This window comes from Mustela nivalis (genome assembly GCF_964662115.1).
Source record: "Mustela nivalis genome assembly, chromosome: 9".
In the NCBI taxonomy this organism is placed as follows: Eukaryota; Metazoa; Chordata; class Mammalia; order Carnivora; family Mustelidae; genus Mustela; species Mustela nivalis.
In genome coordinates this window covers 21,794,906-21,814,368 of record NC_139028.1, presented here as the reverse complement: position 1 = coordinate 21,814,368, position 19,463 = coordinate 21,794,906, and the positions used below count along the sequence as shown (strand labels likewise).

Sequence of the window (19,463 nt, the reverse complement as noted above, 5' to 3'; positions counted from 1 at the left end):
TCGGTGGCCCTGGGCAAGTGTGAGGGATTGCTGCACAGAAACCTCCGTTCTACCGAACATCTCCCCAGAAGGGCCACCTTGGTTCTCCAACCTAAGTCCTCGTACTTGCGACGTTTGCCTATTTTTTCCTTCTTTTTTCAAATGGAAAGTTTTCAAACCTGCACCACCGAAGACAGAACTGTGTAATGAGCTCTGTGCACCGGCCGCCAGGTTCAACCATGAACAGCAACGTCCAGACTCGGGTCACCTACCTGCCACTCCTTTTGTGTGTGTGTGTGTGTGTGTGTGTGTGTGTGTGTGTAATACAGCAACTACAAGCCACCCTATCATCTCACTTTAACACTCCAGTGTGTATAACAGATAAAGATGTTCAAATCAAAATCACAGTAAGATACCATCTCACACTGGTCAAATTGGCTTAAATAAACCACTCAGGAAACAACAAGTGTTGGCGAGGATCCGGAGAAAGGGGAGCCCTCTTGAACTGTTGGTGGGAATGCAAACGGGTGCAGCCACTCTGGAGAACGGTATGGAGGTTCCGCAAAAAGTTGAAAATGCTTACTCTACGATCCAGCAATCGCACTACTAGGTGTTTATACAAAGGACACAAAACCTAGCGATTTGAAGAGCACATGCAACCCAGTGTTTATAGCGGCAATGTCCACAAAAGCCGAACTATGGAAAGAGTCCAAATGTCCATCAACAGAGGAACAGATAAAGAAGATGTGGAGTAGATACGTACTCAGTCTTCAGAAAGAATGAAATCTTGCCATTTGCGATGACGTGGATGGAACGAGAGGGTACAGTGCTAAGTGAAATAAGTAAGTTAGAGAAAGACAAATACCATATGATATCGCTCATATGTGGCATTTAAGAAAAAGCAGATGATCATAGGGGAAGGGAAGAAAAAACAAAGATGAAATCAGAGAGGGAGACAAACCATAAGAGACTCTTAACTCTAGGGGACAAGCTAGGGTTTGTTGCAGGAGGGGAGGGAGGTGGGGGGGGGTGGGCATTAAGGAGGTCACATGATGTAATGCGCACTGGGTGTTACATGCAACTGATGAACCACTGAACTCTACCCCTGAAACTAAAAATCCAGTATATGTTAACTAAATTGAATTTAAATAAAGAATTAAAAAAAACCAAAAAGATATTCAAGAACATAACCACAATATTTTATCACACCCAACAAAACTTAAGAATTATTCATGAATATAATTTAATACCCAGCCCACATTTATTTTTTCCCAATTGTCTCAAAAAATGTCTTTTTACTCTTGATTTGACTGGGTGTCAGGATTCCCCAAAGGCTCGTATTACATTCCTTTGTAAGATCTGTTAGGTGTTTTTACACCAACCTGCTTTGATATGTTTTGTTTTCAGTGGTAATTGTAGAAAAATGAGGAAGTCCTCATTTCCAGAAACTCTCCCTAACTCACTTCCCAGAACCCTTTCTAGATAACACAAAACAAGCATCTCCTTTTGGGGGTGTTTTAAAGAGTCTCCCCCCCCCAACTTATAGCAGTTTTGAAATGAATGAGCTTCTCTAACAACCTTTAAATCCCAACAGTCATCCCAGAGAAGAAGAAGAAAGAAGAAGAAGGAAGGCAGGACTTGGTTTAGTTCTTGGTTTAGGGGGAAAAGAATCCTGGGGAACTTTGTTCTTTTCAGAAAGATTTTTTTATGCCCTCCCACCTGCTTTTCAAAATCCACCAACCACAGAATTTACTCCATCCCCCTTTTTCTCTCTCTCCCTTACACACTCCCTCTCTCTTTTTAGCAGCTACATACAAGCCGGCCATATTAGAGAGATGGAAATAAAGCTTCCTTAATGTTGTATGTGTCTTTGAAGTACCTCTGTGCATTTTTTTTTAGCATCTAACCATTCCTCCCTTGTAGCCCTCGGCCCCTCAAATCACCCTGTCCCTTATCCCACCCGACTAACATCTCAGTCTCTGAAAATGCACAGAGATGCCTGGCTACCTCGCCCTGCCTTCAGTCTCACGGGGCTCAGTCTCTTTTTCTCTTTGGGTAAGTTAGACTGCACATCTGCATGCTCCTGAGGGTCCAGAAGTGTAGCCACAGCTGGAAAGAGGATGGGGGCCGGGGGCAGGAAAGGAGACCTTGCTGGAGCTTCCCTTCATGTCCTTGGGAAGGGAGGTACCGGGGACTGGGGGAAGACATTGTTGGGGACTGCATAACGCTGGGACGAGCTGGTCACAGAAATGTTGGGTCGGGGATCTGAGCGTGCCTCGGGGGTGACAGTTAAGACCACGGGAAGTGATTTTTCTTTGGGTTCCCCTGAAATGGACTTACGTGGGGGTGGGGGAGGAGGATAGGTCGATCTGCAAAGTCTCTTCGTGGATTTTTTCTAAGCTGCTGCAAATATGGGGTCGTGGGTCTTCATGCTCTCTTAAGGGGCTTCTCTAGCAGACCATGATCTTTGGAATCTGGTGGATTTAGGATATTAGGAAAGAATGTTTGGGGGAGTGGGAGGTAGAAAGTTGAGTCTGGAAATCTGTACCATTGATTTGTGGAAATGTGTCGGGGGGGCGGTGGGGGGATATCAGGCTTGAAGTATGGTCTCTGCATTGGGGAGAGACTTGCTGAAGCAAGCGCTGATGGAGGCCTCTGGGCCAGATGGAGTGGAGGAGGGAGTCAGGTGAAGGGATCAGGAAAAAAAGAAAAAAAAAAAAAAAAAAGGAACTCTTTGGCTGAGTGTGGCTGTGGCCCTTTAAGAGCAGCCCAGCCTTGCAAACAGCCTTGTCAACTGATCCAAATGTTAATTTCTAATTTCACATTGGACTACTCAGGACTTCCTGGTGAGTAGGTGGGCTAGAGAGTTATTTGCAAGCCTGCTTTATAGGTAGTTTCCTTCTTGCTCCTAAACTTACTCATTGCTGATGTAGTCAAGCCCAGGGATTGTCAGTGGGGTTAGTCCCCATCACTATCCTCCCTCCTCCTTCCCTCCTTCTCCTTGTCTTTCTCTGGTGTGCTGGGTTGGATATTGGGCAGGAGTGCTAGACAGAGACAACACAGAGCCCCTGGCAGCTTGCGTCATAAGGCCTACTAGATTTGCCGAGTTACTGGACATATTAACAGAGCAGGAATGTTACGGAAGCCTGGGCCCTACAGAGACTGGGCCATACAAAGATGGTGAGCCTTGGAATCAGTTCTGGGTTTAAAATCACCTTTACTTCATGACCACAGACAAGTGACTTGACCCTTCTGAGCTTTGGTTCTTTTGTGGGTAACCTGGAGAATGCCTGGGTTTTGTGTAAAGCTGTGGTATACAGCAGGTGCTCAATAATAGTTGGGCTTTTCACATGCCCAGGGGGTGTATGCCTTATTTAGTCCTCAGGATAATCAGTAATCGAATGAGGTAGGTGCTGTTATGATCCTTCTGTTATGGATGAGGAAACAGGCACAGAGAAATGCAGTAAGTAAGTTACTCAAAGTAACTGAAAGTCATACGACTAGTGTAAGGTGAACTGAGATTTGAACCAGTTTGTCGGACTTCTAGTTCTTAGCTGTTGAACTCTACTGCCCCCAATGTTCCTGAAATGGTACTGCTATATTAACAAGAATGGATCAAAGAATCTCAAGGCAGGCAAAGAGACGGGGAGTTGGGGGATGACCTGGGTGTAAGGAGCCAGGGATGGAGGACAGGTGACTTCCTTGGCACTTAAGGAGAGCTTCCTGTGGAAGGGCGACAGTCTTATGAGAGCCTGATCTAAGTGAAAAAAGGAAGGGGGCTCCATGACTGTGACCAGGGAATGTTTTCCGGGAGGATGGGGTCTAGAGTGAAGAGGTCAGGGAATGGGGCTTGTAAGGTGATGGTGGGAGGAAGCTAGAGCCTCTGCAACCTGGGTGGTAGATCTTGAACTTGAACTTGACTGATGCTATGATGAGGTAGGCCCTGGCACTCCAAGTCTAAGGGCTCAGGTGGACAGTGGAATTTTGGTGATTGTAATGGCGTCAGTCTCCAAGGTGAAGGGACAAATGACAAAGGGGGGACCATATCAGGGGAAGGGTTTGTGAGGATAACCATAGAGCAGGTAAATCATAGAGGATAACCAGCTGGGCAATCTGCCATACACACAGCAGAGGCACGTGAGACTAGTTTTTAGCTAGAAATAGTCTGAATGACTGGACTTGCCAGAGTTTTTCTTAAGACCATCGGCTCTGCAGTCACCAGCCTTGTTACCAAGACTGGGTTAAGTTAGGCGAGGGTTAGAAAGTGGAGTCCGGTCCGCACTCGGGCCCACTGCCTGCATCTGCAGGGCTCTGGACATGGAGGGGAAATACCTTTCCTTCCTTCCACAGACATTTATGGAGTGCCCATCTGGTATCACATACTGTTCTGGGGATACCAAGGGGATACCCAGGGATACCAAGATGAGTAGAAATCAGTTCCCCAGAGCCTCCCAAGGGACACAGACACAGGCACATGAACAGATAATGACAGCACAACATCACAGGGCCTGTCCTAATGATAAATCATAATGATGCTGATCATGATAGTAGCGAGCCTTCGTCGAGGAATATGTACCGGGCATCACTGGGAGCTTCATACATTTGCAAGTCATGTAATCCTCACAACTGCCCTAGGAGTCAGATTCTATTATTGTCTCCCATTTTACAGATGAGGAAACTGGGGTCTGGATGGTTAACTCTCTTGCCTAAGTTCTCACCGCTTGGCCACAAGGCTGTTCTGCCTTCCAGTCACCTGGAAGTGATAGGAACAGGGCTGGGGAGAGGGTCCAGGTGCTGGGCAAGCTGTCCTCCTGGCATGCCTCATGAGCTGTGAACTGCAGCATAGGGAAGAGGGCCCCAAGTTGAAAAGGGTGAATGAGATTCCTGGCCTGAAGCATAAACGTATGCAGAGGCATGAGGGGTGAAAGAAGGTGGGTTTGTTAGGAAAAGTAAAGAGTTGGAGATCACCGATGTGGAGGAAGCACGGATGGTTGGGAGCTGCAGATGAGGAGGCCAAGACTTAGGTTGGTCCCAGGTGGCAAAGGGTTGGAAGCTGTGCCCAGGAGCCTGGACTTGATCCTGAAAGCAACAGGGAGCCAGTGGAGGGGTGGTGAGGACATGTTGCCAGGGGTAGACTTGGCTTGGAGATGGAGATCCTGGTGTGGGGGAGGGTCTGAAAGCAGGAGGCAGGGTCTGTGTGTCACACTCCTCTGGGAGGCAGGGGGCTGCCTCAGAAGGTTGGGGAGGACCATTCCTCTGCTTAGATACTCTCTTTTAATGAAGAAGAAAATAAACCTACCTCATTGGTTGCTGTAGGGTTGGAAAGAGAAATGGAGAGAGTTCCCTTTTGTCTTTGCAGGAGACAGAGCTTGGTAGGACATGAGCAAATCTGTGTGATCTTTGAAAGATGGGCCAGTTAGAACAGTGGATAGCATGGGACCTGGGGTGCCCAGATGTGGCCCCCCAAGAAAGGAGGGGAGGCTTGGGTGCCAGTGATGCTTTGGAGCTAAGACCAGAAGCCACATCCTTACTATACCCCCCATTGATCCCCATTTCCTTTCTATCAGTTGGAAATCCGGAGACCCAGACCTGGTCCTAAATGGGACAACCAGGCCTAAGCTTCCTTTCATGGATGTCCCTTTAAACAGTACCATTCCCCTCCAGAGCTGGGGGCTGGCAGTTTGGGGCTGGATCTGCTGTGGAGACAGTCCGGGGGTGGGGAGAGATGGGGGGGTGGAGGCATGGTTGTTCCCTGGCATTCCTTGGAGTATCACCAGGCCTAAACCCCTCACCCCTTGTCTGGAGCCTGGCAGCCTGGGCCAAAATGGAACTTTGTTACTTATTAGCTGTGAACTTGGGCTATGCATGTAACTTCTTTGTGCTCAATTGCAACATCTGGAAAACAGGGTGGTAACAGGGCTCTTGTAAGTATCAAATGAGGTCATATCTATGGAATGAGTAAGACAGCATCTGGCCTGCAGGAAGCACTCTGTTGTTGGGAAGTCCTTTCTATGGCCCTAGCTGCGGGCTTGGCTACTTTCCGGGAGCCGCAGAGTTTACTGGGGTTTTGCTCACAGCTCTGACCTTGTTGCATGGTGCTTTCTTCGTCTTTAATGGGGGCCTGGATTGGTGAGAGGTCTAAAACCCTGGTAGGGGACTCAGGCTGACGACGGTGACTTAGAGTCTGGCCCCGGCTTGTCCGCGTCCTCTGTGTGTTTCCCTCAGTGCCTCACTTGCCTCACTGGGGAAGCGGTGGGTCTAGGTCCCCAATTCTGGTGATGCCCCATCTGGCTTCCTCTGTTGTGACCATCCCCGCGTCTCTCTGCGCTTGGGACTCCCTGGTTGTCTCTGACCACTAGAGGGCGCACGCGTCCCTCCTGGGGCCTCCAGCCGGGGCCAGGCGGCTGGGCTGCAGGAAGTAAAGGGACTCCGCATTGCACCTCGGCTCACTCTGCTCAGCCAGAAAGGACCTCCCCGCAGCTCTGCCCTTCCACACGGCAGGGTGCGGGCTCCTTCTCAGCGGAGGGGGCTGCCTGTGGAATTCAAGTTCTCATCTGAGGGATGGGGGCTGACCTGGGAAAAAGGCCAGGGATAGGTCAGCCCGTTTCACAGCACCTGCTTTCTGGGGTCAGTCGGAGGCCCCTTTTGGGAAGGAGCCCTGGGAAGGTAGTGGCACTCGGAGGGGGTTAGAGAAGCGGGGGCCTTACTCGGGTAAGAGGTGAGCTCAGGACAAGGCTCTGCCTGGTTGCTTCCCTGCAGATTTCTCTGCCTCTGCAGAGCGCGGGCGGCAGTGGCATTTTCTGCACACCTCCTCCTTGCCTGGCGCTGTGCTAGGTGCTTTCATAATGCTGATGAGAGCGGGGATCCGGGAAATGGGCTTTGTTCTTCTTGGCAGGCCCACTCAGCCTCCCCAGGTCACGCTCCCCTAGTGAGCGCAGCCCACGCTCCCAGAAGCCAGGGCGCTGCAGGTGGGTCTGCACGCCTAATGCCTCCACCTAAGACTCCGCTACGACCTCTAGAGCCAGCAGGTCGGAGCCCCTCCTGTCCTTAAATCCCGGCCACTCATCCCGGGGGAGGAGCTCAGCAGACCGACATCCCCCGGTTCGCAGGCTGCGCTGCGGCTGCTTCCGGGGAGGGGCCCAGCTGTTGTGCGCTACACCGCGGTTTGGCAAGGTGAGACCTGCGGGTGATGCTTCCGGCCTGCGCCGCGGGCCGGCCGGGTGCCAGAGCTGGGGGAATTCCAAGGGGCTGCCCTCTGCCAGGACACTGTCCCATAAGGCCTTCCTGTTTAGGAGGGCAGAACTTAAGGAGAATGTAGGGTAGCAGGAGCTGCCAGCCTGCGCATCACGCTTTTAGTATTTTATCTCTTTGAAATGATGATGGCAGCCCCAGGAGGTGGCTGTCATCAGTTGTGTTTTACGGAGCAGGCGACTGGGCCTTGGAAGGTGAAGGAGCTTGCCCACATCCCCCCAGCGATAGAAGGCAGAGCTGGAAGGGGCCCCGTGTCTCAGGGATCTCCTAGTCTACGCTCTTCCTGTAGCCATAGCTTCCTAGCCACGCCCTCTGCCCCTCCTCCGTTTGCACCCCTCCCGCCTCCATCCCCAAGCCCCAGAGAGCTTTCTATCACACACAGAAGAAAATCGGAATCCCAAATTCTGGCCACCCAGAGACCCTAGTGCCTCACTCCTGCCTAACTCTGGGATCCTACCATTTGCTCCTTGATTGCTGCTCCTTGTGATGCAGACACAAGAAGCTCATTCCAGCCACTGGGACTGTGGTCTTGATGCTCCACTGCTCTGCACTTCATTCCTTCAGGATTTGAGATGGCTCACTCCCTCACTTTGTCAGGGGCTGCCTACACGTCAGCTCCTCCGAGCAGTCCTCCCTGACTGTGGGTAGGAAACAACACCCCTTTGCTTTGCTATAATTCTTACAGTAGCTGCCAGACATCACTACATAGTTACATTATAATTTTCTTCCTTGTTAGGGTGTGTTCCCTTCCCTAGATGGCAAACTTCATGTGGCGGGGACTCTGCCGCCATTGTTCACAGCAGTAAGTCCTGGGGCGTAGGCTAAGTGCAGGGGCGTGTGGGGGGGTGGCTTGTAAATATGGGGTAAATGAATGAATGCGTGGCTGATTCTGGACATTACAGATTAACTCTATAAACAAAATGAATATTTTGGGATGAGGTTGCAACGATTTTGGCAGAAAATCTTAGCGTTAAGTTCAGGACTAAGGTGAGGCCAGTGAGGGACCTATGGTGTGCAGTTTAAAGACATGTTTGCCTGACCCTGAGGGTGGATGACCCCTTAAATTCTGTGTCCAAGGCTTTCTGCCCCATGGAGATCCCTGCGGCTTCAACTGGAAGGGCTTGGGCTCCCTCAGCTCACCCTAGCCTCTGCTCTGCTGAGGGTGTCCAAGGGGGCCGGGCAGCCCCAGCACCCAACTCTTCTACACTAGGCCTGGTGCTCCTTATAGGATTTGACAGAAATCTGCTGTCCCCATTCTGTCACCCCTTCAGCCTATGTCAGCTCCTTGCTGGGACATTTCCAGGTCTGACATCTCCAGAAGGGACTCCTGTCCTCGTTGATGCATCCGCTGGTCCCTTGGAATTGTGCCTCTTCTTCTGGGATGCCTCTTACCTCCCACTGCTTGGCTGCCATTTTTCCTGCTTGCCAGAAACCCCAGGGAAGAGCAGGCAGCTGGGCTTTCCTGTGGCCCTTGTGCATAGAGAGCAAGGCCTTCTGAATCTTCACCTGTCCTGAAGGCTTTCTGCCATGTGGGAGTCACTGCAGCTTCGGCTGGAGGGGCTTGGGATCAGCAGAGTTGAGAAGGGGGAAACTGAGGCCAGCACAGTGGAGTCCCTTGTCCACGGTCTTCTGCTAGCAGGTGGTAATAGTAGAGCTGGGGCAGGATAGCCAGATGAGGGGTTGCACATCTATGGTCCTGGGAAAGACTTGGGGCCATTCGTCTGCCCTGGTTTAATAGGCAACTTCTCTCCCCACCAAGCCTTGCTTTACTCCAAGGGCCACATCACGTACCCTGGGGAGCTTTGCCCGCCCCACACCACTCCCTGACTCATTTCAGACCCAAGGGACCCAGCCCAAGGCCAAGGCTCTGCTCCTCTCCCCATCAGGTGCAGAAGGCTTGCTGCCTCCCTGGGCCCATGAGCCAGAATCCTCACCAGCTTGTCACTTTATCCACAGTGCCGCCGGGGCGGACCATGGAGGTCACAGTACCTACCACACTCAACGTCCTCAATGGCTCTGATGCCCGTCTGCCCTGTACATTCAACTCCTGCTACACAGTGAACCACAAACAGTTCTCCCTGAACTGGACCTACCAGGAGTGTAGTAACTGCTCTGAGGAGATGGTGAGTCCCCGGAGGGGGTTGGCGGGGAGGGAGGAGGCAGGAGCTCCTGGGCATGAAGCCCACATTTCCCACCGTCTGCCCCTTGCCGTGGACCAGGACCCTGGGGATCCTGGTGGGCAGTCTGCTCCAGAGGGCTTCCGCAGAAGGTGTGTGGTCACACCTGGGTGGCCCTGGGAGGGCGGCAGAGACCTGGAGGTAGCCGCCTCTCTTCCAGGGAACCAGGTGGGGGGGGGAGGGGTGCACACCCTCTCCTTGCAGCTGCTTGATCATGTGGTTCCTCCTCCCCAGTTCCTCCAGTTCCGCATGAAGATCATCAACCTGAAGCTGGAGCGGTTCCGAGACCGCGTGGAGTTCTCGGGGAACCCCAGCAAGTATGACGTGTCGGTCACACTGAGAAACGTGCAGCTCGAGGATGCGGGCACCTACAACTGTTACATCATGAACCCGCCCGACCGCCACCGTGGCCACGGAAAGATCTACCTGCAGGTCCTCATGGAAGGTGAGTGGCGGGCAGAGCGGGCAGTCGACTGCCCTGGGGCCCCTGCCTGTCCCACGCCCTACCCTCCAGCAGAGGGATCACCCTGCTCCTTGGGAGGGGCTGTGCCTTCCTGAGGTGGGAGCTCTGGCTTGTGGGGGGGGTCATTGGTTGGGCACATGCTATTACTAGAAGTCAGCCACCTAAGGTCATGCAATGAGTAAATAGCACAATCAGGACTCAAGTTTGGGTCTATTTGATCTCAAAGTCCGTGCTCTTAAATTCTGCATTTTACTGTCCTTCCCTGGGGCTTTGAGGTGCGCTGCGATTTTGGGGTGGAGTGCAGAGAGCTCAGGGGCCTGGTTTGATTGTGGCTTTTACGACAGTGCTTTCTATGCCAAGCGTCCGGTCAGGACCACCCCACGTATACTGCGGGGAGCAGGGGGCCGAGGCGGAGGCTCCCTTTCCCTGCCCTGGTGCTCAGGGGAGGTCTGTTTCTTTTCCTTCTGCAGAGCCCCCTGAGCGGGACTCCACAGTGGCCGTGATCGTGGGCGCCTCCGTGGGCGGCTTCCTGGCGGTGGTCATCTTGGTGCTGATGGTAGTAAAGTGTGTGAGGAGGAAAAAAGAGCAGAAACTGAGCACGGATGACCTGAAGACGGAGGAGGAGGGCAAGACAGACGGAGAGGGCAACGCGGAGGACGGCCCCAAGTAACACGGCCCCGCAGCCCCTCCCTCGCGTCCTGTCTTCCTCCCACCCTCCACCCTGCACACTGTGCCCCTGCCTGCCCTCTCTTGGTGTGCTTCTCTTGATCCAGGTTCCCAGGGCCCACCTGGGGCCTCCCGAACCCCTCACTTCGTACCCCCTACCCTGCACCAAGAGTGACTCACCTCTCTTTCATTTGGGAAACCTGCCATGGCACGTGGGACGTGTGGGCCCTGGGGAGGGAGAAGTGGGCTCAAACTGCCTGTCCCTGAGAGGAGGCAGGAGGCCTGAGCGAGGGTCCCAGAGGGGGGGTGGATGAGGGGGAGGTCAGCGGCCCAGCCTGCCTCGTTTGTGGACTGGTCTGGTGGGCCTCAGGGAAGATCTGCGGATGGCTGAGGGGCTCTCCTGGGCTGCCTCAAGAGAGCCTGGGCTGTGGCGTGGCTCTGCTCCCCGAGCTGCTCCAGGCCAGGCAGCCCTGTCAGGCTGGGGACTGCTGAAGGGTTCCTGTCACTTGGGTGGGGGTGGGGCATGTTGAAGGGATGACTGCATTTCCTGGGCACTGAGGGGAAGCCTTGGCCCAAGGACCTGTGCTCTTACCCCCTCTCCTTCGACAGCTGTTACCACAGGAGCCCCGGGGGGGGGGGGTTTCTGTTGGCAGCGCATCTCTTGGGATTGGGGCGGGAGGAGCACCACATGGAGACTCACGGAGCTGGGCTGGGGATGGGTTGATTCCTTGCAGGAAGTGGTCATTTTTCACCATAGTGAACTACTAAGAGCAGAGAAATTTCAAAGTTGGCTAAGGTCTGAAGGGGTGGGGGCTCCGTGGTAAAATGGAGTTGGTTACAGTCTGCCTCCTCCAGCGGGGTGACGGCCCTCAGTGAGGGCGTGGGGCTGGGGAAGGTGGACGCGACTGTGGAGGAGTTGAGGTACAGACTGGGGCCTTCATCCGGGCCTTCTCTTCAGACTTTCTCCGTGAGCTTCAGCAGGGTTTTTAGCTTTTCCTTTCCAGGGAAGGGGATGCCCTGAGGGAAACATCCTGCCGCCATGTTTCACCCTCCAGGCCCCAGGGCCCCCCTCTGTGGGGAGGCAAGTAGCATTTCTGGAAAGCCAACTTTCACTGCCATTTTACTCACATGAAGAGGGAATTATTTAAGCCTCAAGAGAGGGAGAGAGACAGAGAGAACCTGCTGACGTGCACTCTACCTTGGAAGACCCTCAGAGATCCAGGCGGCAAGCCATTCCTTACGGGTGGGGAACCAGGTTCAGACTGGCAAGACTGAGCATCCGGCCCTTCCCTCCTCTGGTTCCTCAGTCTCCTGTTTGAACCAACAGAGCCATAGTTTTCCCTGTGGCAAGGGTCTCTGCGGGCTGCTAGACAGGGAAGTGAGGTGAGAGAGCTGGGCTGTCCACTGCCTGATCCTCTCCCAGGGCGCTGGGGACGGAAGTGGAGCGGGCGGGCAGAGCTGCTGGCAAGGCCCCCCCCCCAATCCCCATCCCAGACTGACCTTCTTCAGCATTTCCCCAGCCTTTCCAGGAGCTCAGACCCTGCCCAGGCTCCTGGAGTCAGTGCCCAGGGCAGGAACCGGTCTGAGGAAAGGGGGTAGAGACAGGATGTGACAGTCTCAGGGAGCATTCTCTGCCTCTGCCAGGCAGGTGGCCAATTTGGGGAGAGAACAAGAGCATACGGGAGGTTAAGTTTAAGTCACTTCAATTCGACATCCATTTACTGAGCATCTCCTGTGTGCCGGCCACTGTGCTGGCCGCTGGGGGGGACACACAAAGCCATAACAGAGTTGGGAACCGTCAGGTCAGCACTGTGGGGACCAAGATTCTTTTTTTTTTTTTTTTTTTTTTGGTGCATCTAATTCCACCTCTGCAGCCACTGCTTCCAGGGCTGGAGTTGGAGTAGGAAGAGAGTCCCGACTCTGGGCCCTGGGAAGGGAAGAAAGGAAGGAAAGGGGAGGGGGGGAGGTGCACAGGGAACAAGGTGACAGGCCAGGCAGAGTGGGTGAAGAATGGGGGACGGACAGCCTGGGTCACAGCTCCTGGGTGGGGGGAGTCCAGCTCTGTACCTAACTGCCAATCAACACACTGCCAATGGGAGTGGGCTAAGCCACCAGGATGCCTGGGGCAGGCGGGCACAGCCCATCCTTGGAGCCAACCAGCTCGGAGGGGAGCGATGGGTGGTGGGCATTTCATACCAGCTGAGACCAAGGGCGGTTGGGACACACTTCTGCAGCCTGCAGATTTCACTTTCCGGCAACCTCTCAAGTGCTCTCCTCTCCCAGGATGAGTGGGGATCTGCGCTGATGCGGGGCACTTTTCTTTTTCCAGGAGGCGTAACATTTAGGGGAAATTTTTGTGTGATTCCCTAGGTTTATTCTAAGAAGTCCTAACTCTCCACCAAGAAGCGCCAGACTTCTGGGTTCATTCCTTTCAACACCCTGACCCAGTGGGGCCCCCCGGCTGCCCACCCTCATGGGCGCTTTCTCTTGCAGCCTCTTAGAATCTCTTCTGGAGGTCTCCTAGGGCTGCCTCCCCCAGAGCCGTGAGGTTGGGAACAAGATGGGGCTTCTCTGAGTAGAGGTGGGGAACTAGTGACATGTTCCCATAGCAGCCATTTCTCTACCCTGCTTTCTAGTTTCTGCCAGCAAGTTGCTCCTGTCCCTGCGGGGTGGGGTCCAACCCCACTTCCAGCTGCATGTTCCCATCACTGCGCTCTGCTGGGTCCAGTCTGCTGGTTTCCTCCACCACCCCTGCCTCTCCTGTTGTCTTGGAGCCCCCTGTCTATCTCTTCCTCCTAATCAAGGGCCACTTGTAAAGAGATGGGCTGGTCAACCCATGGGACTTAACTTCCAAGAACAAAGTACAATTTTTCAGGACTGAAATGCCTTGAGGTGCCTTGAAACTGGCTTTGAAAATGACTACCTGCCCCTTAGCTATGGACTAATCACAGTTATTCCCAATTTATAGAAAGGAAAAGCTGATTGGATCCATATTTTCTCCCCGGAAGTCCCCTTGGGGAAGTCGGGCTGGTAAGTATTTACAAGGTCAGGTAAAGCAGATGGACAATGGGAAATACTGGCCAGGTCCCAGAAGATAGTCCCGGGCCATAAGGATGGCATGGTGCGGTTGGAATGAGTGATAAATCAAGAAATTTCCTTGCAATTTGTCTTAAGGACAGACTGTGCCTCTTGCTGATGTCTTCCTCTATTGAAGTTTGCTGATGCATTTGCACATAGGTATATAGGTATAGATATATTCTATATACAAATAGAAAACATTGTGTTACATCCACCCCAAAAGTTATACTGGGTGAGGTGGGGGAAACCATCATTTCTCAATGTTTTGAGTTAATTCACCAAAGGCAAATTACGGAATGTTCTTACTGCTTTTTGTGCACTTGGAGGAGAAAACCCAACTACTTTTGCACTTTCTAGGTTTAATGTGCTACAGGGTGGTTGGAGGGGGTGGCGGGGAGAAAAATCCAGTGGTCCTCTGTGGCCCAGCTGCTGTGATGTGTCTGCTTCTTGGAGCAGACTGCGTTCCTTTTGCAGTTTGCCGTATTGCTTGGATCTTTGGCTGCAATAAACAGATCATCTCCCCTGAACATCCCTTGAGTGTGGCTTTTTTCGGGGGTGCAGAGTGGGGTAAGTTGGAGGCTTTGGAGGGATGCTGCCAGGGATCCCTGCTGCTCCTCTCCTGGTGATCCCGCTGATGTTGCCCTGTCCTCAGCAAGGACACAGTCCTACTCTGCTCATGTTGAGAAATGGCTCATGTCTTTCCCCCTTTGCCTTCTCTCGGAATCCTGGGCACTCCCTCCACCTTGGAAGCACCCTGAAGACATGGCCACTTCTTGGGGGCCTCTTGGTTATTTCTGGGATGACGAGTCTTGGGCATAGTGACACTGTTAAATGGACGTTGGCCATTTTTTCCATAGATGGATGGGCCATTCTTCCCCCCCAGCCCCCACCAATTTCTAAGCCATGTCTCACTAGGCAGGCACTTCCTTTACCTGCTCTGGACTTGGTGGGTTGGGGGAGAATAGGTGAGAGCTGCTCAGAGTCTGCCCTCATGCCCATTCACGGGTGAGGGTGGTAAGGGGGAAGAGTCAGGTTGTTCATGTCCGATCTGAGCACTGCTGGATCAGATTTGTGTGCTGCTGCAGAATCCCACTCTCGGGACTAAGGACGCCCTCCTGGTGTGGCTGGGTAGGGGGACACTCCTAGTCCAGACAAACCCAGTCTTTTTCTTTCTTGCTTCCTGTTCTTAGTCTCTGCATTTTTTTACCTACATGCACACATGCACGAACGTACATACACGCGTGCGTGTGCACGAGAAAGATAAGAAAAGTTGAAACTTTCTGAATGGCAAGGAAATGCAGAAGTGGTTCATTCCTATTTTTCTTCTGGTTTCTCTGTCATTCTGTCTACTGCCTGGCGACCCAGAGACCCTTGCCAGTGCTTAGTGGCCAGGTGCATGTTAGAATATTCCCAGGGACCCTGACATTGGTAGTTGTGACACCTGCAGGGGTTCTAGCCGCTACCTGAGAGAGAAGCCAGAGGGAGGGGCAGCATTAAACAGAGATGGCTAGTGTTGAACCAAATGAAAGATGCCTTGGTTTAAAAGGATGTCTGTTCTCCAGAGCCTCTGAGTCCTTCCAAGGATGGGATGTAAGAGAGGATCCTTCTGTACTTAACAAATAGGGAAACTGAGGCAGGACAGGTAGACTGAGCAGCAGAAGGCACTGAGGATTCTGGCTGGCTCTTTCTGGGGTGGGGCCAGCATCTTCCTTATTCTAGGGCTTTTCTCCCAGAACGCTTTGGAACCGTGCCTGGCTTCTGGGAGAGTTGGATTTGGCTCGGGCATCTCTCTTAAATTGATGTTTTCTTTAGCTCAGCCTGCTTGGGGCCGGGGTGGGGGGAGTTCTGATTGCAGAATGAGGTCCCCGGTGGAGGAAGAGCTAGCTCCCATTCTGGTGCTCAGAACTGGTCACCAGTCTTCTGTATCCCCCACTGAGATACAAGAGCCTCTCATTTCCCACTGCTGAGCCCCTGGAGGGCTGGGCACCCCATCCGCCTGTCCACTGCCTGCTATCTGGAAGATGAGTCTGTATAGGGGCGGGGAGGGGGTATTTCAGAGTCCCTAGGAGAAGTCCCTTGGCCAAATGGAGTGGGATGGGAGGGGAGATCTTTACAACATCAGAGACAGGGGGATCTTAGGGAGCCGCTGGCCAAGCCTCCTGAGTATCCTGAAGGGGAAGCTGAGGACCATAACAGGCAAGTGACTTGCTTATGGCCACATGATGAGTCAAGGTCAAGACAGGATCTCCTATTGGACTCCAGGTCGGCAGTTCTCCCACAGTCCCCAGTCTGGGCACAGCTGAGCACAGCTGCACACACCAGCCCCAGATCCTGCCCGCCCCTCTCCAGCTGGGCCTGGGGGGAGCTAGAAGAGGCCCAGTGCTTCTACAAGGGGTATATGTAAAGCCAAGACCCAGATAGCAGAAGTGTTCCTCCCAGAGCCCCAGCTGGCTAATGAAGAGCCTGCCCTGGAAACCAGTCTCTCCTCCCCAGGTAAGACCTTCCCCAGGCTGAGCTGATGCCCATCAGGACAAGAAGATACCTGTCTCCCAGCTCCAAGGCCCAGAGTCCTATTCCCACATTGCCTCATGTTGGTTTGTATACAGGCCCCTCTTAGAGCACGTGTCTCCTTCTCATTTTGCTGGGCTGGGGGCAGTATCTACAGATTTCCAGATGAGACGAGTCTGGGCAGTGTCCAGGGGGCTGTGGGCTGGTCAGCTTGGATTGGAGTGTGAGCCCCCACTAGGTCTCTAGCCCTCCCCCTGGCATTTAGAGGGCTTAGAAGGTCCCTGTTGGCAGGGCACCATAGGGACTCTTCTCAGATGGCCCTGGTGACCTTGCCCATCTCCCCAGACCTCTCACCCTGAAGCCCACCAGGTTCTAGTCATTCCTGGCTGCTCACTGCCATGCTGGTGTCCAGGGCACCAGCTACCTTTTAAGACAAGCTCCAGCCATTCCAGTGGATGAGCTCACCAGGAGACCTGGGGGAGGGAAGCCCCTCCAAGAACTATATCCTGCCATTGTGACCTAGGTTTGATCCCAAGATAGACTGTCCTCGCCTAGGAGCCCCTAGCCCTGCAGGACTGAGGAGGCCTCTGGCTAGAAGAGCAAGAAAGACTGATAAAGGTGCTTTTCCTTTTCTCTGGCAAGAATGACCTCGAGGGTCCAAGAGGCACCAGGGAAGGTGGCAAATGGGCACTGGGCACTCAGCTTGGCTACTTGGGGTTCCACGGGAGGGACTTGCCCTACAGCCCTGGCGAAGTCACCTCGATCCCAGACACAGCTGGCTCTGCTTCTCAGCTGGGACAACTGCCCCATAAACAGGTGACACATGGACTAGGAGTCATTTGCCTCAACAGACTGAGAGCCCCTCTTATGTATGGGCAAATGGGCAGATGAAGAGGGCTTGTTCCATGGAGGGGATGTGAGTATCGCAGCTGTTGGCCAATACAGTGGCTGGGTCTGTGGCCACAGGGAAAGGGATTAGACTTGTCTCATTCTGCCCCAAGGCAGAACATTAGGGCAGGCAGGCAGAGACAGGTATTGATTCAATGTGAAGTCAGAGCTGTGCCAAGGGTTGAGTTTCTCTGAGGTAATGAGATCCCCATCCCGGAAGGTATTCAAGTGTGGCTTGAGGGTGTTGTTGAGAAGACTCATATATCAGAGCATACTTTTAGATGCCTTCTAAGGTCGCTAACATGGCCCTCTGCGGCCCTCGTTTTAGGATTCAAGTGATAAAAGGGGGATTAACTCTTGCTTGCCTGAAGACAAATATGACCTAGACACAGACCAACAACCATCCCTCAGCCATGCTCTTCCCCAGCCTGCCTCTGTCCCCTTGTGCCCTTTACCCTGTTCATCTTTACCTGATTTATCCGTGGCGGGGAGAGGGGAGGTGGTGAGCACCTATTCATACGAGAAATAGACTGTGAGAGGCTGGAAATTTGGAACTTCTCTCCCAAGATCAGGCCAAGTGTAAATTGTGTCCTTGGCTCTTTGGTCAGGGCAGACCTTTCCCTGTCCTTCCAGCCCAGACTGTAGGAAGAAGGTGCTAGCTTTCACAGCTTCCTCCTCGGTGGGCCCTCCTAGCTTCACCAAAGTCTCCAGCCTCTCCATCCCCGTGGCTTGCTCACGCCTGAGCTGGGTGCACTGCTGCAGCGAATGGCTGTGGGGTCAGGTTCAAGTCCAGCTGAGGGGGTCGGGGTGAGGTGTGGGGAGGGGAAAGGGAAGGGGCAGATGAGTGAGAGCTGGCTAGATTAGCAGGGATAATCACCATTGGCTGAGTACTGTTCCTGTGCCTGGCCCTGGAACTAAGCATTCTATGGATGTCAGCTGATGGAATTTTCAGGGCAACTCCCCAAATATGCATTCTTTTCTCACTTTTACAGATGGGGAGGCCAAAGCTCTGCTATATTAAGTTCGTCTGCACACAAAGTGACATGGCCATGGCTAGAAAGGGGCAGAGGACTCAACCCTGGGGCAGGGTGATGCAAAAGGCACCACATCACATGAAAGAAAGGGGCAGAGGACTGACCTCTCGCAGCCCAAAGACCTAGGAGTGAGTGGGGGAAGGGTGGCTTGGCACCAACCTCGGAACGACCATGGACCAGGTGAGGGCAAAAGGGTATGGGAGCAGAAGCAAAGCCTCCTCAATGGGCCCCTAATAGCCCACCCCCTCCATGCCTGGCCCTGACCCCACAGCTCTGTGCCTATAGCTCTGGCCTCTGCTGGCCGCTTTCTCTTCTCTTGGCTCCTAAAAACCTATAAAACCACTTCTTGGCTCTGGGCAGTTGTCCCCTGCTCCTACCCCTACTCCAGGGCCTGTGCCACACTCCAACTTCTCCAAGTTCTCCCTTCGCTCCAGGGAGCCGCTTCTCCATCTCCCCCACCTTCGCCCCCTGCCTTGTCTCCACTCCCCCCCACATCCTCCGCCCCCCCCCCCCCCCCCCCCCCCCCCCCCCGCCTCCCTTTGCAAGACCTCCTACTCCTGCACTACAGTGTTCTGGAGCAGACGGATCAGAATATTCAGGGGGTTGGGCCTGGCACTCCCCACCACACTGTCTTACACTTCTGTTTTGGTCAGGCTGTCTCAGCGCCCCGTTCAGGGCAGAACAAGGTCTAAGGTCCAGGAGGACATCTGGCCATCCAGCTGACAAGGCAGTCCCATGGCTGCAGTGAATGTCGAATCTTCCCGATGCCTCCCGCCCCCAGCCCTTCTGAGCCCCCACGCTCACTTGACAGGGTGGCAAGGGAAGCAGGAAATCAACACAGCTCTGGGGAGCTGGTTGGGGTAGCTGAGCCTGCCCTGGGGCTTCTCGCCCCACCCCCATGTGGCTCAGAATCAAGAGATTCCCAGGACTCACCCCATCTCTGAGCTGCGGCAGGGAAGCCGACGTGAAGCCGACGTCTGCTCCTAGAAGTGGGCACACGCCCCTCTCCAGCTTGGGACTGTCCGGTGAGCACCTCCTTGGTCAGGACGGTTCAGCTCCCGCCTCCCTCTGCCCTCCTCCACCCAATGAGCTCATCTGTCTGGGGCTCCCCACCCCCTTTGCCCGAAGGGATGTTTGGATAGAACCTGGAAGAAAACAGAAGAGGAGGATGGGTGTGATGGAGGAGGTGGCTGGCTGCCTACCTGCCGGTGCCCAGAGCCCTTAGAAAGTGGAGGGTTCGGGAAGAGCTTATCTTTACTCTAACTCCACCATGCGAGGTGGGCTGGGGAGCCCTGGCTAGGTGACCAGTACGGTCCGCGTCCTCATCTCGGACTGCTAGACCACGTGCCTGCGGGGCTGGTTTGGTGCATGCCTTCTTGTTAACCCCCTCGGCACCACCAAACTTCAGTGGATGCCCAG

General features: G+C 53.7%; 1 protein-coding gene across 5 annotated transcripts; it reads left to right on the top strand.

Moving 5' to 3' along the window:
* Positions 1-1,774: 1,774 nt before the first annotated feature.
* SCN2B (sodium voltage-gated channel beta subunit 2) lies at positions 1,775-14,141 on the top strand. Of its 5 annotated transcripts, none has more exons than XM_082683265.1 (6): positions 6,456-6,645; positions 6,999-7,152; positions 7,967-8,032; positions 9,187-9,353; positions 9,642-9,852; positions 10,341-14,141. In XM_082683265.1, the coding sequence occupies exons 1-6, from the start codon at positions 6,541-6,543 to the stop codon at positions 10,538-10,540; spliced, it is 903 nt and encodes a 300-aa protein (XP_082539391.1). In that variant the 5' UTR covers positions 6,456-6,540; the 3' UTR covers positions 10,541-14,141. The 5 variants fall into 5 exon arrangements, with proteins under 5 accessions (XP_082539395.1, XP_082539393.1, XP_082539391.1 ...); XM_082683266.1 differs by having other exon boundaries at positions 6,459-6,606; XM_082683268.1 differs by lacking the exon at positions 7,967-8,032 and having other exon boundaries at positions 6,461-6,645.
* Positions 14,142-19,463: the final 5,322 nt, after the last annotated feature.

Coding starts and splice junctions, on each gene's coding strand:
- SCN2B (XM_082683265.1), top strand. CDS start 6,541: ATGGGGGCTGACCTGGGAAAAAGGCCAGGGATAGGTCAGCCCGTTTCA. Junction 6,646..6,998: donor TGGGAAGGAGCCCTGGGAAG/GTAGTGGCACTC, acceptor TACGACCTCTAG/AGCCAGCAGGTCGGAGCCCC. Junction 9,354..9,641: donor GTAACTGCTCTGAGGAGATG/GTGAGTCCCCGG, acceptor CCTCCTCCCCAG/TTCCTCCAGTTCCGCATGAA.